Below are 16,498 nucleotides of genomic sequence, written 5' to 3' on the forward strand. Positions count from 1 at the left end.
GACTTCCTTGGACGACCATGGGCCCTCCTTCCTTGGAGGTGTCCAAGAAGACGTTTGATTGCCATCTGTCAGGGATTATTTAGCTGTGATTCCTGCATTGGAGGGGGATGGATCTTTGGGTCTCTTCCGCCTCCACAATTCTGTTATTCTATTATTCATTTTCTCTTGCTGTGGGGGAGCCATCGGCTAAGAGCATCATTTGAATCGGGCCTAAATTGCTGCAGACTTGTACAGCTATCTCTCTGGAATTAAAATAGCAATTGGTAGATGTGAAGAGGAAATGGTTCAGCTCTCTGATCAATTAATCAAATTGAGGCTATTGCACAAGGGAATACAGAGAAGAACTTCATTGACTGATACTTCAGAAACCTGCACATTAGAGGCGGGAGTTAGTGAGTAAGCTTGAACTAATATATTACCCCTTTCCTTCTGCTTGTTCTTATTTGACGTAAAGTGAAATCTATATTAATATATTTAATATCTGCTATGCAGTGTAAGGGTTTGCAACCTTTGGAGACTTGTGGAGACAATTCTATGAATTGCCTTCCCTCCATGCAAGTCTTTACTTATATGTTTCTATATGCAATACGTTGTCCATTCAGAAAATAGTTATTATATCTGGTGGGTTTATTTAATCTCTCCCCTTCCTTAACCTGCTAGGTCATTAATACTTCAACTGGTGGTTTAATTTATGTGAAACATGACCAAAATCATTAGGTGTAATTGCATTTTTTAAAAAAGTTATCAGGCATGTGGTTGTGTTTTTTTAAAAAAACGAAATAGGATGGAAGCAAGGTACTACTTAGGGAGGCAGTGCTGAGGAAATTTGGGGTGTCTTTGAGTTTGGAAAGAAGACAAGTAAAGCAGGGGGCATGATAGAGGTGTAAAAAGTGATGCACGGGTGTAGAGAAAGCAGATAGGGTATAATTTTTCTCTTCCTTGTATAATACTAGAACTCGGGGCATTCAGCGAAGTTGAATCTAACAGAGCTGCTCTTAATTTCCTACAGCAATGTATTTGACTAGTCGGAAGAACTGGGAAAACTAGCATTATTTGGAAGAGAAGAATCGCTAATGAAAAAAATAACAGGATTGATGTATAACAGCTGTATCTAGTAAAGGAAATTAGGCACTAGAACTCTTGCATCATATTTTGAAATACTTGTGTACTAAACCCAAACATTTTGCAGCTTGTGACAGGCCAGGAAAATTATTAGCTCATATGCTGGCAAATTGCTTTTGGAAAGAGTCGGTTCCCCCCGTCAAGAAAAGTACATAATGCACTGGCTATGAGCAATAAAGAAAACTGCGCAATATATGCTGGCATATTAATAACACCCCACAAAGGTGCCATTAGAATAGAATATTATTTCATAAGCTTTTTATTCTGCTTTTCACGTGGACCTTACAAAGAGGTTTATTGATGGTCATTGTTACAAGAATGTCAAATAGAAAAGACAAATGTTTTTGTTTTTAAACGAAGCCGGTATCTGTTTCTTCTGTTCCCTCAGGGCAAAGAGAGCTCTTCAAAAGCTTCTGTGGTGGAAATTGGGGAAGGCAGGAGCCACTCTTGGGAGCTGGATGATGGCTTCTGCTTTTTCTCTGTGCTCCTCAGGGCGAGGTGATTTCTATTTTAAAAAGCAGCCATATTAACAGTTTCTTAGGCTGCCTGCACACCATACGTTTAAGGCACAGTTAAAGCACAACCCCCCTCAAAGATCCCTGGAAACTGTAGTTTAGGGGGTGCTGGGAATCGTAGATCTGTGAGGGGTTCCCAAGATCCTTTGAGGAGGGCTGTAAAGACATCATGTTTACACATCTTAAATAACATGGCTTAAATAACCCATAATTAAGAGTGGACTGTTGAATAGCTTATGGAATCAAAAATAAAGCAATATGTGTATTAAAAATACCGTATTTTTTGCTCTATAAGACTCACCTTTTCCCTCCTAAAAAGTAAGGGGAAATGTGTGTGCGTCTTATGGAGCGAATGCAGGCTGCGCAGCTATCCCAGAAGCCAGAGCAGCAAGAGGGATTGCTGCTTTTGCTGCGCAGCGATCCCTCTTGTTGTTCTGACTTCTGAAATTCAGAATATTTTTTTTCTTGTTTTCCTCCTCCAAAAACTAGGTGCGTCTTGTGGTCTGGTGCGTCTTATAGAGTGAAAAATACGGTACTTCAAGGCTTCTGGCCCTGATGGTTTTAAACTATGGTTACCATGAAGTGTGTGTTTGATATTTTGAAACTCCACTTAATGGAAGTGGTTGAGCATAGTAGGAAATACGAAGGGAAACTTCTAGAAGAGAGCCTTCCTCAACATGGCGCCGTTTGGACGTTGTTGGACTCCAACCCCCCTCAGCCCCAGCCAGCAGGGGAATTATAGTTCGACAACATCTGAAGGGTGCCAGGTTGGGGAAAACCAGCCTAGAATCATGATCAGGAATTTGAGTAATACCGACAGCGAAGCTAGGGAAAGTGAGAGGTCATGTGGCGTTTTATTGTCCTGTTTCTCTGAAGTCATGGCTATAAAATGGTGGCAGCCATCTTGGATGGGGTAGAAGGGCCTTCAGCCCGAGAGATGAAATTTCCGCCCTTTCAAAAATTAAGGGCAGAGGGCTAAATGAGGATTGTAGAGAAGCGGGGAGTGAGTTGAGGGCCAGTCCTGGAAAACATTTACAGAGAAGCATTTTCTCTTCTGCGCATACGGAAAGCAACTCATTGAAAGAACGAAGGGTTGAGAAATTTCTTCAGGAATTCCTTCCCGCCCCCAACACAAATCAGTGTGCGTTTCTTCCAGTCACATACTGTTAAGAAATAATGCGACGCATATTATTTCTTAACAGTGTGGCACAATGACACATATGTTGTGACAAGACAGAGGGAGAGATTTGTGTCACTGTCAGCTGAAATATGGAAACTTTACAAGAGGCTTGCAGTTCTCGGGACCAAAGTTGAGGAGAAATTGACATAAAATAACACCCCAGTGTCGTTTGGCTCATTGAAAAGTCCACACAGTGTGTAATACCTTTAGTGATAATTGTTGCTTGGGGGGGGGGGGGAGAGAGAGAGTTTTGGAAGGATTTTATCCTACATCTAAGGAAACGTATGAGAGATTGGAGAGCCTTGGCAAAATGGCGCAAATCTGATTAACCTGCTCCTGTATCTTCAGAATGGCATAAAACTTGAAATCCCTGAAGGATATGCTGGGTTTCTGTGGCATTTAGAAACACAATAAGCAGAGTCCTAGTATGTTAGCATATTAGAATCTGTGCGAGGTCTGTCGTTAAAAATGAAAACGTCTTAATTTCAGTTGAAAGATACTTTCTCGGTGATATGTCTTGATACGTTGCCATGGTCAAAAATGATGAAATGGTTACAGACTTCAAACCAGTTTTGGACGATATATCCCCCAGCCCTATTGGATATATGTAGCCACAGTACGGGTATGTGGAAAGAGCTCTTCTACAAAGTTATTTGGGAATTAGCTTTATGCCATGGTTTGCCGTGAAGTTGCAGGTTTATGATTTTATATCGTAACCCTCCGAGAAAGTAGATTGAATGACTCCCAGCTGCTTAAATCTCTTTATTGAAAAGAGACCTGCTACACTGCAAGGAACAGCATTTATTGTTTTAATAGCATTTTTTAGAAGGCAAAGTTCTCTATTATTTTTCTCTCTTAGCCCAATGAGATATGGTCACAAGTTCCTGTTTAGTAAATCTCCGTTCAGATGTGTTCATCCAGTCCTAGACCACTACAAATGTAGTTTTATTCTGGTGCCGGTTTGTCAGCTCATTGCCTGGACATCTTTTGGCAATTGAGAAGTGTGACACAGTTTTGAAAACTGCTGGGGTAGTGGCACACTAGCCAATTAAAATATTATTTATAACTGGCCACTAATATTTGGAGAAGGGGCAGTTCAGAGGCAAAGGAGGAATGGGGATCCCATTTTGACTACAGCAGTTCCTGTTTAATAATAAAAATAATAAAAAAGCATTGAGCCGCAGTAAGATGAGAAGTGGATACAGTGATCGTAGCGTTTATTATGGCATCTTCCATCAAGACAGCTGCAGGCGATTAAGGAGGAATGGTGTACCATTCTGATCTGGTCGCTGTGTGCTGGAAATGGGACGGCAGAATTGCTTTCCCTCCATCCCAGGGAATTAACGCTGAATAGTTTGGGTGCCCTTTAAATTGGCCCAGGAGGGAGCCTGGCTGAAGGGAAAGGAAGGAATATAATTGCTCATTTTCAAATGGCAAATCTAATTTGAACATGTTAATAGTGCTGCGAGTAAATAAACACACGTGGCAAAAGGCATACGGCTCTTGTCACTCTCTCACTTGCTGCTTTCCAGAGCTGTCAGTAGCAAGGGGGCACATGTAGAGGGTTATGTTGTGGGGTGTGTGTATACCTAGGTCATCTCTCAGATACTAGCGTTCCTAATAGGCATGGATCAAAACAGCTTTAAAGCCAGTGCAACCACTCTCAGTCCTGTGTCCAGAATAAAAATGAGCAAAATAAATGAATAGTTTTCAAGACCTGAGGTTGTGCAAATGATATAAAGGTGGGCTGGAAGTGTTTTGGGGTGGAGAGGGGAATACAGCAGCAGAAAGTTCAAGAGGGAGAGAAATATTTTGATGGTTGGGATGAGAAACATGCAGGACTGTTGCTAGGGGTTTTCTGACTTAAGTTTCTGGACTTTGTGTTTGCTTCAGTCCTGAGAGCTAGGAACCCCACTCAGGTTCTGAGGACGCCAAATCCTATGTTAGTTTGCATTGGGAGATTTGCGCATTGCATTGCCTCAGTGTTGGTCTCCTTTGCTAAAGTGGTGACCATCTGGGAAGTATATAAAAGTCAGGACTGGTTAGCTTCAGCAGCAAAACTGTTGTCAAGTCAGCTTGGCCTTGTAAAAGGGTGTGAGAGAAGACTTTGGGAAGCTTTGTCTCCCCTTTCAAAAAACTGTCCCTTGCCTCACAATAGCTTCCTCATTGTCTCCTCATTGTAACCTTTCACTCTTCTTGCTATTAGCTATGTGGTTTTGGTATGCTGTGTCTGTAGTGATACCTTCAAACTTGTTCTGCCTCTCTTGAGGAATGTTACAATTTAAATTCCATAGCAGCTCAGCCATCCCAGGAATTGCAGCTATGCCTTTATTAACGTTTTTCTTAAGGCAGCCTGGCGATCCGCCTTAAGTTTGGTCTGGAAAATCCATGGTGTGCCACAGTCGCTGCCAAAGTGAGAATTCACATGTGTGTCTTGTTGCATTATTTTTTTTTAATACTTTGGAGAAGGTCATCCCTAGCAAGTCTCCTTGTTTGCTCTGCAACCTAATAGTTGGGGGGCGGGTAAGAATGGATGTAGCGGGGAGCAAGTGAGATATGGAGCCTTGCATTTAAATCAGGCATGGGCAAACTCAGCCCTCCAGGTGTTTTGGGACTACAACTCCCATCATCCCTAGCTAACAGGACCAGTGGTCAGGGGTGATGGGAACTGTAGTCCCAAAACATCTGGAGGGCCGAGTTTGCCCATGCCTGATTTAAATTCTGGCCTGGTAGCCATAGCTGAAAAAGCAATTGCATGCTGACATTTGAGCTGGCCACTGGAGAAGAAATGGAGGGCCCATCAGAGAAGTGCAACTGGCTTCTGCAAGAGGGGTGGAGTTACTGGCAGGCTAGTAATTTATCTTTTTTTTTAATCTTTCATTTTTAAGCAGGACTATGGGGTTCCTGTAAGCTTGTGGGCAGAATATGCAATTTGAATATGCCAACAGTGTTCAAAAGCAGCACTATTTGTGAATGTATTTAAACAAAGAAAACCAGTGTGGTTTATTGGCTAAGAGTGTTAGACCAAGACCTGGAAGGGCAGGGTTCTAATTCCCACTCTGTCATGAAGACCTCAGCCTGACCTACCTCACAGGGTTGTTGTGAAGATAAATTGCAGGGAGGGAGAAGCACACGCATCACCTTGAGCTCCTTGGAAGAAAGAAGGGCCCATAAATCTAATAAATTAATAGAATTCAAAAATGTAGTTGTCAATATTTCAGACCTCTCCTCGCAAAAAGATGCTACTTCGGCAGCATCCTTAGCAGCTGCTTCCTAACTTTGTATTTTTCTGTATTTTCTCTGCCAGGCAGTGGAGCAACAGCTGTGGTGCAAGCAGCCTATTGTAGTCCGAAGAAAGAAAAGGTGGCAATCAAGCGGATCAACCTTGAGAAATGCCAGACCAGCATGGATGAGCTTCTGGTACAAAAATCCCACCCATCTTCTTCCACAATTCATTTTAGGGTCTATAAATCACTGTTGCTCTGTGTTGGCGGAGGAGCCCCCCCCCCCCTGTTAGACTCTCTGTGACTGTGCTGGGTTTTTGTGGGGTTTTTTTGTTTTTGTTTTAAGGAAAAAGTTGAAGACCTCATGACTGTAAGCAACATTTGAAAAAGTGTTAAAATCTTGTGGTTGCTCTCTCTCTCTCTGTGTGTAGGTTTTCTGGATTTGTGGGTAGGATTTCACCCTTGGATTGCATAGGAGAAAGCTGTACGATTGCGGGAAACAAAAAGATGGAGGGGGGGACGACTTGATCAGTGGTAGGAAACCATTTTCACGTTGAGGGCCGCTTTCCATCATGAGCAGCCTTGTATTGGCTGTGTGGCATGGGGGTGTGTGGCCAGAGGCAAACACTGGCATGGCCTCGGCCCAGTATACCTGAAGGAGCGTCTCCACCCCCATCGTTTTGCCCGGAAACTGAGGGCCAGCGCCGAGGGTCTTCTGGCGGTTCCCTCGCTGCGAGAAGCCAAGTTACAGGGAACCAGACAGAGGGCCTTCTCAGTAGTGGCGCCCGCCCTGTGGAACGCCCTCCCACCAGATGTCAAAGAGAAAAATAACTACCAAACTTTTAGAAGACATCTAAAGGCAGCCCTGTTTAGGGAAGCTTTTAATGTTTAATAGACTATTGCATTTTAATATTCTGTTGGAACCCACCCAGAGTGGACGGGGTATAAATAATAAATTATTATTATTATTATTATTATTATTATTATTATTATTATTATTATTATTATTATGGCAGTGGATGTGGCTCTTACATCCAAACTAGGGCTGGGCGATACCAGGTTTTCAGCATCACAATACCTTGGTTCTCGAACGTAATCTGTTCCGGAAGTCCATTTGACTTCCGAAACGTTTGAAAACCAAGGCATGGCTTCTGATTGGCGCAGGCAACCCGGAAACAAGAGCCGACAGCCACATTGGACGTTTGGCTTCTGAAAAATGTTCGAAAACTGAAACACTTCCGGGTGTTCGGCGTTCGGGAGCCAAAATGTATGAGTACCAAGGCCTTTGAGAACCATGGTACGACTGTATATCACCAGCTAAACATCGCATTATACTGATATATCATGAAGTCTGAAATAAAGATGGAATTATATAGAGGCAAACAGGAGCGCTGGGCGATATCTGGTTTTCAACATTGTGATATATCATCAGCTAAACATTACAATATACTGATCTTTCACAATGTCTGAAATAAGGATGGAGCTATGTAGAGCCATTGGCCGGCTTCACAGTTTTCCCTGCATCATGATTTTTGCATAGCGCACACACGCAAACCATGATTTGCCATATATTTACCAGACAAAAAATTATGAAACTGCTATCATGATATGGACTTCAAACCGGTTTCGGACGATATATAGATATGTTGCCCAGCCTTAATCCTAGCCACGGAAAAGGGTTCTGCGCCCCACTCCATCTTAGCAAGTAAGGAATATTATCATAATTCAAGGGACGCGGGTGGCACTGTGGGTTAAACCACAGAGCCTAGGACTTGCCGATCAGAAGGTCGGCGGTTCGAATCCCCGCGACGGGGTGAGCTCCCGTTGCTCTGTCCCGGCTCCTGCCAACCTAGCAGTTCAAAAGCACATCAAAGTGCAAGTAGATAAATAGGTATCGCTCCGGCGGGAAGGTAAACGGCATTTCCGTGCGCTGCTCTGCTTCGCCAGAAGCGGCTTAGTCATGCTGGCCACATGACCTGGAAGCTGTACGCCGGCTCCCTCGGCCAATAAAGCGAGACGAGCGCCACACCCCCAGAGTCGGTCACGACTGGACCTAATGGTCAGGGTTCCCCATTACCCTTTAAGGACACATTGCTGCCAGGAAAAAGCACTTGAGAGTGTGGAACAGGGCCTGTGAAAGGTTGCAAGACCAAATGGAGGGGCCTGGAGGAATATATTCCTTCCCCCAGGCTGTGAAGTGTTTCCTGCACTGCCTCTCAGGGAGTGAGACCACTCAGTTTTGTAGGCTTTAGTTCCACTGCAACTGTGAAGTAAGTTGTTACGGGTCAGATCTGGTTCAGGTGTATACAGGTTTGGGAAATGATTCGATCCCGTAAAGATGAATCACATTTGCGGTGCCCGTAGGGGGGCGGCGGCACGATGCCACCGTTGGAGAGGCTGCTGAGAGCAGCTTGCCCAGAGCCACGCTGCCCCCACCCAGCCACCCAAAACCTAGAGGCCGAGCCTGTCTGTCTGAATGCATTTTGCATCCGTTGTACCATTCGGCTCCATCCCTTCCTCTTTAGTCCCTTCCTGCTAAAGTAGTCACACATACTGTTGGAACTTGGGCACTTGCCAGCTCAGGGCTCAAAGAACCATTCAGAAAGCTCTGCAGCAGAAAACACAGATAAAACTCCTAATTAAATAATTTAATCTCCAGCTGACCCAGTCCTCCATAACAGCCCCCTATTTCATTGGCTAATGAATGGGGCAGCAATGAATTGCTTCATTTTCTTCTCAAGAGGTCCCAATTAGGTGACCTGATGGGCAGTCGCGCTTTGTTTACCGGGCTTTTCGTTGGGGAAAGGAGCCTTGTGCTTTTCTTCCCCTAGTGACTTAAGCATAACAAACAAAGTTTTAATATTGCATCCGAGCTGCGCCCTGTCAGGATCAGGAAGATGGGAATTTTCCACCTTCAATAGTTTCTTGGGTCTCTTCTCCCAGCCAGCCAGTCCTCCTTCTGATAATGGATGATAGTGGTGAAATAATCAAGACAAACGCAGATTTTAAAAAAAGATCTGCCCAGTTTTCTTTCTCCAGCAGTGGCTGGATAGATGCCTCCAAGAAATCCAGATCTGGCAATCGTGATGGTGCAGAATGGTTGTTGCAGGACTTAGTTTGAGCTGGGGCTAAGCCTGATCCCCAGCACATGTGAACGAAAATTGGTGCCACCATCTTGAGCATGTGCAGAGTATTTTTATTGTTGAGCAACCAGACAGCTATGATGTATTTGGCAAAGAATGGACAAAGTTTCCACACTACTACTTAACTGCTCCTGCTTTTTAGTATTCCCATTTAACAGCCTTCCCCAAAGCCACTTGGTTTGCTGTGAGTGTATTTAAACATATCTCTTCTAAACACACCGCTCTTGCCAGCTGGGCCAGAGAAACTGCCCTGCATGATGGAATGGTTAATTAGCCTCCAGTGTTTTCCAGGAAACTTTCCTTATTTTATTAGAGTAATTTGCATTGGAAATTTTGAGTTTTAATTAAAAACAACAACAACATTCTGATGCCCTGTGTTTAGTAAACAATGCTTAAAACTTTGAAACTGCCTGGCTTGCCTAATTTTTACTTGCAGCTGACATCCTTTCATAATTATTAATGAATTTATGGAGTGGAACATTTTCCATGGGAAAATAAAGTGCTGGAAAATTTTCCACTGCGGCATTTAATTGCCTGGTTACACTGATTAAAAATAGTTTGCTTGGAAACATTTGCATAATTGATTGAGCAATGGATCTTAAAGTTTTTAAAAAACACACACGCAGGTACTACTTAACTACTACAGGTGGTCAGTGCTCTTGATTAAACACACGAGCAGGAATGATTCTTCTAACGTGGTGCGGGCTTCAATTTAACTCGTGTGCAGATGTAAGCAGGTGACTCACTTCGTCACCCAAGGTTTCTTTAATCAAGTGACTGCCCTAATGCATTCTAAAGACGTTGTTTTTGGGAAATCATTGCCTTGAAGAAACACCAACTTAATAGAGCAATCTAGTTAACTCTAGAAAGAGAGAGAGAGCGATGAATTGAGAGGGGTCGAATTGGTGCCTCTTCCACAGCCCAGCCATTCTTGCGCACTCTGAGTGCTTCTCTCCTTGCTTATTCTGCTGATGGAGGGGGGAATCCAAGCCCAGTTGCCAGCTTGCAACACATTCCATCCAGTTTCTAGGCAACACAATCCTAGCTTTTGTGCCACATCAAAAGCCCTGGCCTTTCCACCTTGGTGGTGCTGGGGAGTGGAGCAGAGAATAATGTATTGGGGAGGTCAAATAGACCAAAAGGTGTGTGTGTGGGGGGGGGGGGAAACCATAGGCAGATTTTGTGTTGGGGTGTGTTAAGTCTTGTTGTGGGTGGAGGCGCAAAAGCTTTGACCCCCTCCATCTCTCTCCCCAGTCAGCTGGGAAGCTAAGGCCCCCTTACTATTACTTGCTGCCCCAAGTTCATGCAACCACAGCAGGCATGGCTCCCTTCAGTTTCGACTTTGCTTGATCTTCTGGCACTTTGTACATTTTCCCCTAACTTTCTTAAGAACTCTGCCCCCTAACTGGGTTTGTTTGGGCTGCACTTCCATCCAGAATTTGTGGGGTGCAAGGAAGGATAGGTAGATAGCTGCAGTTTCTCACCGCTGTTGCAAGGCAGGCATAGATTTGAAACTATAAAAAATACTTGCTTATAACCAAATTAACTGATGGGTGTTGATGGTGCTGCAAGTATGATGCGGAATAGGGGTCTTTTTTTGAGGGGTGAGGTAACGTTAGATAGAAACTGAGTTTGAAAAGGCATCCTCCTTCAAATTGTTTGAAACAGCCTTCCTTAGAAGACCTATATGTCAGCAAGAGTTGTTTGACAGTGGGACAGGCTACTTTGAAAGGTGGTGGACTTCCAAAACAGGTTGGTTGGCCTTCTGTCCAGGATTCTTTAGCTGTGATTCCTGCGTTGCAGGGGGTTGGACTAGATGACACTCAGGGTCCCCTTCCAACTCTACAGTTCTCAGATTCATCCCAGGGCACTTCAGATCATCCCTGACCATTGGCCATGGTGGCTTGGTCTGATAGAGGAGTTTCAGCCCTGCGGGGGCACCAGGTTGTAAAAGCCTGCCTTGGAATGATAATTCCCCCACTCAGAAAAGAGCTTGCTGGTCATTTTTGGAAGCACTTAACTTGCCGTTAAAGTCTCAAAATATACTCGAGGGGCTGAGCGGCCTCCTGTGACCCTCACACCTTGTTGTCATGTGGCGGTTTGCGACGGCGACGTGTTTATAATTAACAGGCGTGCATTTCTAGATGAATGCCATCTTCATACACAGTGACAGTGTTTTAAATTTAGAAAGCTGGGGCTTGCCCACACCAGGGATTAGTGTGGGGGATTTAGTATGGAAATATGCACGCAGTAACTCAAGGACACCTTGGCTGTTAGGCAGAGCAAGGGGAAAAAGGGAAGAAGAAGAAGAAAAGATCATTGAGGTGTAGGCACGGTCTTCCACAAAATGGTGGGGGTGGAGCGAATCGTGGCAGACACTTGTGGAATATAGTAGACAGGATGTGAAGGTAGGGATTGCAGGTGGGCAGCATAGTTGAGTGCACCCCTCTCGCAAGAGTGGCATTCAGGCTGATGTTGGGAATGTGCATAATTCTTGGGAGCCAGAACACAGGAAGCTTCCTTATACTGAATTAAGACTGTTGATCCATCTAGCTCAATATTGTCGACACTGACTGGCAGTGGCTCTCCAGGGTTTCAGGCTGGATCGTGTCCAGTGTCAAAAGAAGAGCACTGGAAAAGGGAGCTTTTGACTTGTATTTCTAGAGCAGCAGCTCCTGCATCCTGATGTCTCATGCTATAAATGAAGGCTCAGGGGCCGGATGCGGCCCAATCGCCTTCTCAATCCGGCCCGCGGACGGTCCGGGAATCAGCGTCTTTTACATGAGTAGAATGTGTCCTTTTATTTAAAATGCATCTCTGGGTTATATGTGGAGCATAGGAATTCGTTCATCCCCCCCCCCCAAAATATAGTCTGCCCCCCCACAAGGTCTGAGGGACAGTGGACTGACCCCCTGCTGAAAAAGTTTGCTGACCCCCTGCTATATAGCAATGGTTCCCAAAATAGCCGAGCCATGGACCACCTACTTTTGAAAAAGGTTAGTCTCTATGTGGTAGTTTTTGTTGTGTGAATGGTGCCACCATACCCTCCAAGAAGTCCCAGTGCAAATCTGGGATGTGCATCTTTCAGGCTGTGCTCTTGCATGAGTCGTGGCCCCCCAAAACGGGACGTCCTGGGAAGTTGATGGGTATTAGACCCCCAGTTGGGAACCATTGCCATATAGCAGTGAAATGGCTTTTAAAATGCAGTGTTTGATGTGTCTTCGGGGTCTGATATTCAAAGGGGGAAAAACTCTGCCCGGTTATTCCCAGGATCTAGGGTGCACCTGAAACAGAAGATTGGATCTTTGCAAGGACTGCTGAGATTATGTACTAATGCGTAAAAATAATGGTCCGACTGTTGGTCTCTTTGGGGCGGTGGGGGGAGTATTCAGCAAATGCTTTCGGATTGCGCAGCCTTTCCTATGAAAGAGCTAAAATTCCTAGAAAGAGTTTCCCACCCATGTCTGGCGGACGTGGGTGACTTGTGCATCCCTGAGCACAACAGTAGATTCCATGTTGCTTTTTCATTTTGGAGGAGCTGTTACATCTGGGCCTCTGGAGATGGAAAGGTAGAAACCCCGAGATCCCTTGCGTGCAACTCTGCAGAGAGAGTCCTCGGGATTCGAGTCTGCCGAAGCTTATGGCTGAGCAGTCTTAATTACTCTGCGGGTTGATGTCTGCTCTTATTATAGCTCAGCCTCGACATCTGGGCTGGAGGAAAAGCCCCGACCGCTGCAAGGAAGCGGCGTTCTACATTTGCCTCTTCCTTCTGTCCAGAGGAGCAGGTCCTGCCAGGTTGCCTGGGAGACAGGCAGTAGGACCCAGGAAGCTGCCATATATGAATCAGTATATCAATCCACCTGAATCTGTATTGTCTTTATTGATGGCGTCTTTCCAGCGTTCCAGGCAGGGGCCATTCTCAGCCTTGCTTGGAGATGATGGGGATTGAACCTGGAACCTTCTGTGTGCAAATCAGATTCTCTACTTCTGAGCTGCAGCCCTTCAGATTAGTCAGCCGATGACAGCAATTATATTAGCTGATGGACTGATAGCAAATTTTTGTGCCAGTAAAAACAATAAGCTTTTGTGGTACAGGTGTGGTGTAAAAGGCACACTCCTGAGAGGCCTTCTCGTCGTCCTTTCTCACGCATGAGGTGATGTCTCTTCCAAGATAGTCCTTGCAATCCGAAGCCTTTTAATTGTGCAAATTTTTATTGATCTAATGCTCAGTTAATCAGGACACCTTTTCCCAGTACGTCAAAAGTTTTAGGTTTTTTTAAATAAAAAAATCTATTTACCTGATAGATTTTTAAAAGATGCAATCCTATAGGCATTAAGAAGTAAGCTTGAGATTTTGATTATCTGAAGCATCATTCTGGCTGGTTAAGAAGAGTGAATATAACCCATGATGCAGTGTTTGTGGTAGCTGTGTTCTAGGACCATTCTAGGAGCAGGAACCCTATCTGCCTTCAAGAGTTGGTTGTTTGAGGAAAGTTGTTTTTGGAGACTCTCGCCTCGCTAGGTTTGCTGTGATAAGTTACAGCCTGAAATAGACGAGGCGGCATTCGCACACTTTTCCGATTCTTGTTGTTTGTGGGGGGGTCAGAAGAATGGTTAGCTCCGGAGCCAACCATTTCTCCCCCTGACTGCTGCCCTTCTGCTAACAGATGATGGGAATTGTCATCCAGCAACATCTGGGGACCTAAGGTTGAGGAAGCCTGCTTTATGTGATCCTTGGGGCCCTTGCAAGATTTGTAACTTTCATGAGGGGAGACCGAAGGAATTGAGAGCCGTGAAAGCTTTGCCCCGTGTGTTCAGCTCTGTCAGTCTTGCAGAAATAAAGGAAGGCAGCATCCTTTCCATTAATAATTCATATCTTTACTTCTCCATTTTACAGATTTTTTTTTTTTATCCTCTGCCTTCCATTATTGAATCAGCCTTATTGCAGATGGCTAAGTGCCTCTTCCTTCCTAATAGCCGCAGTACTTCCCCCACTTCTTCTGTCAACCTAGCTGTGATCTTGAAATCTGGAGAAGACTGTCAATTATTCAAGGTTGTTTCATGCATCTCTTCCCTTTCTATCGAGAAGCTTGTGCCGGAGTATGTGGTCATCCCTCCCACCGTAGAAGAAATCAGGCCTGAAAGGAGCAAATAGGTTCTGGTGTGTGCTTGGTTGAGGGGTGCATGCGTGGTACCCACAACAGCGCCTCTGGTTTACAAACATGCCCATGGGCCCAAAAATGTTGGTGACCATGGGATCGTGGGAAGTGTAGTTTGTTAAAGGTGAAGAGATTTGTGTATCTGAAGGCAGCCCTGTTTAGAGAAGCTTTTAGTAGACTATTGTATTTTAATATTCTGTTGAAAGCCGCTCAGAGTGGCTGGGGAAACCCAGCCAGATGGGCAGGGTATAAATAATAAATTATTATTATTATTATTATTATTATTAGGAGACTCCCCTAATCCCCTCACAGAGCTACAATTCTCAGAGTGGTTTAAGAGTCTGGGAATTTTTCCTAGGGAATTCTGGGAACTGTAGCCCTGTGAGGGGAATGGGGGAGTTTACTCCCCAATGCTCAGCACCTTGAGCAAACTACACTTCCCAGAATCCTTTGGGTGAAGCGATAAGTGTTTTAAGTTGTGTTATACTGCTTTAAAGGTACAGGCCAGGTGGGGCCTGGGGGGTCCTTGGTTGCAGCACATCACCAACTTCTCTGAAAAGAGATACTGTTGGCACTTGTAGAGCAGATGTCTCACTGGCTGGTTAAAAGCTCACCGGTTCACACGGGTGTCCCCAGGCACTTGACCCTTAGTATAAATCCTTGGTGGGAAATCTGTCTGTGTATATTATTATCATTATTTTATCGTATTGGTTTTGTTTTGTAAACAACCTTGCTTGTTTTGTTTTAAATTCCGCTTCTTCTAAGTTCTTTGTACCTCAAAGGAAGATTGAATGGAAACAGTAAAAAGAAAACCAATAGAAGAGAATAATATCGCAAAGAAACCAAGCACCATACATCATATATGTTAATGGCAACCTTAGTTCTTGGCAGGCGCTTCTCTTTATGGAGCCAAAATGGCACCACTCTTGCACATGATGGAGGTGTTGGCATGTGAGGAGATGGGAAGGCGAGATTAGTAGAAGTATATACTTAAAGGGGGGGAATCTAATGTGGGGGGGAAATAGTTGTGCTCATACTGGGATATGAATGAAATGGGAAACTGGAAGGGGGAGATGGGGAAATGCAATGGAGTATTTGGGTAACAGGTCAGCCTCTTGCACAGCAGCACTGGACACTGCAACACTTCGTTGACACCACACACACCCCGCACAAAACATTTCCAAATGAGCAGAATTTAAATATGCATAATCTTGGCACCATATTTCTAGAATTCTGTCTCTGTTTTTCTCGACTTGCATTCTTCATCCAGATTTCTCCACCTTCAAAGACTCAGATGAATTTTCTCCCTCAGTTTATATAATAGGGATGCCATACATTTGGAATTTCCCAGACACAGCTGGGATTTGACCACCAGTGTCCGGGTGTATGGCATTTCTTGCGATTTTGCCAAGAAGCTCAACAGCTTTGCCCAAAAAAGGCTCAACAACTTTTCTGTCTGGATTTTCGCTTTTGAAATATGGCAACCCTACCCTAGGAGTTGGCTCATATGCTTCTTAATATACTAGTTTTTCTGCATCCGGGGATCCTTTTTTAAAACACCGTTGAGCCTTCAGACATGCAGCAGCCTACCTGCAACTTGGAGCACTGGAGCAGGCTTTCCCAAACTTGGGTCTCCCAGCTGTTTTGCGGCTACAGTTCCCATCATCCCTGATGACTGGTTCTGCTAGCTAGGGATGCTGGGAGTTGTAGTCCAAGTTTGGAGACAACCCTGCACTGGAGTGTAACAAGGGCTGTGTCTTGTGTTTTGTGCTGACTCCGCAACTCAGCTCTTATGGCCAGTTCCTGACCCCTTCACTTGCTCGCCATGACTAGGTTCATCTTACACATGTCTTAAGCACTCTGCCCCAAAACTGGGCACTCCACTACTTCTGCATAGAGCACTCAGCACATGGTTTTTTAAAAACAACAACAATAGTAACAGAAGTTTTCTCTTTCTCCCCCACCCCCTTCTTTAGAAAGAAATTCAAGCCATGAGTCAGTGCCATCATCCGAACATCGTATCTTACTATACTTCCTTCGTAGTGAAAGATGAACTCTGGTTAGTGATGAAGCTTCTCAGTGGAGGTAAGTATAAGGTTATTAGGTGTGTCTGTGTATGCTCTCAGGTTGTTTTGGTTCTAATTTAGTAAAAGGG

The 16,498-nt window shown here is 44.5% G+C and overlaps 2 protein-coding genes across 4 annotated transcripts in view; one reads left to right on the forward strand and one right to left on the reverse strand.

The window, feature by feature from the left end:
* Positions 1-16,498, reverse strand: part of XIRP1 (xin actin binding repeat containing 1) — a 291,979-nt gene that overhangs the window by 99,353 nt on the left and 176,128 nt on the right. The window lies entirely within an intron of this gene.
* Positions 1-16,498, forward strand: part of OXSR1 (oxidative stress responsive kinase 1) — a 78,483-nt gene that overhangs the window by 14,319 nt on the left and 47,666 nt on the right. Inside the window, exons 1-3 of one of the 3 annotated variants that reach the window (XM_053410154.1) lie at positions 1,569-1,620; positions 6,125-6,237; positions 16,320-16,428. In XM_053410154.1, coding sequence (XP_053266129.1) covers positions 1,581-1,620; positions 6,125-6,237; positions 16,320-16,428 — 262 coding nt within the window. In that variant the 5' untranslated portion in view covers positions 1,569-1,580. Of the gene's footprint in view, positions 1-1,568; positions 1,621-3,342; positions 3,440-6,124; positions 6,238-16,319; positions 16,429-16,498 lie in introns of those variants that run through there. The other 2 variants (XM_053410155.1, XM_053410157.1) reach the window with 2 other exon arrangements.

The sequence above is a fragment of the Podarcis raffonei genome, chromosome 12, assembly GCF_027172205.1.
Source record: "Podarcis raffonei isolate rPodRaf1 chromosome 12, rPodRaf1.pri, whole genome shotgun sequence".
Taxonomy (NCBI): domain Eukaryota; kingdom Metazoa; phylum Chordata; class Lepidosauria; order Squamata; family Lacertidae; genus Podarcis; species Podarcis raffonei.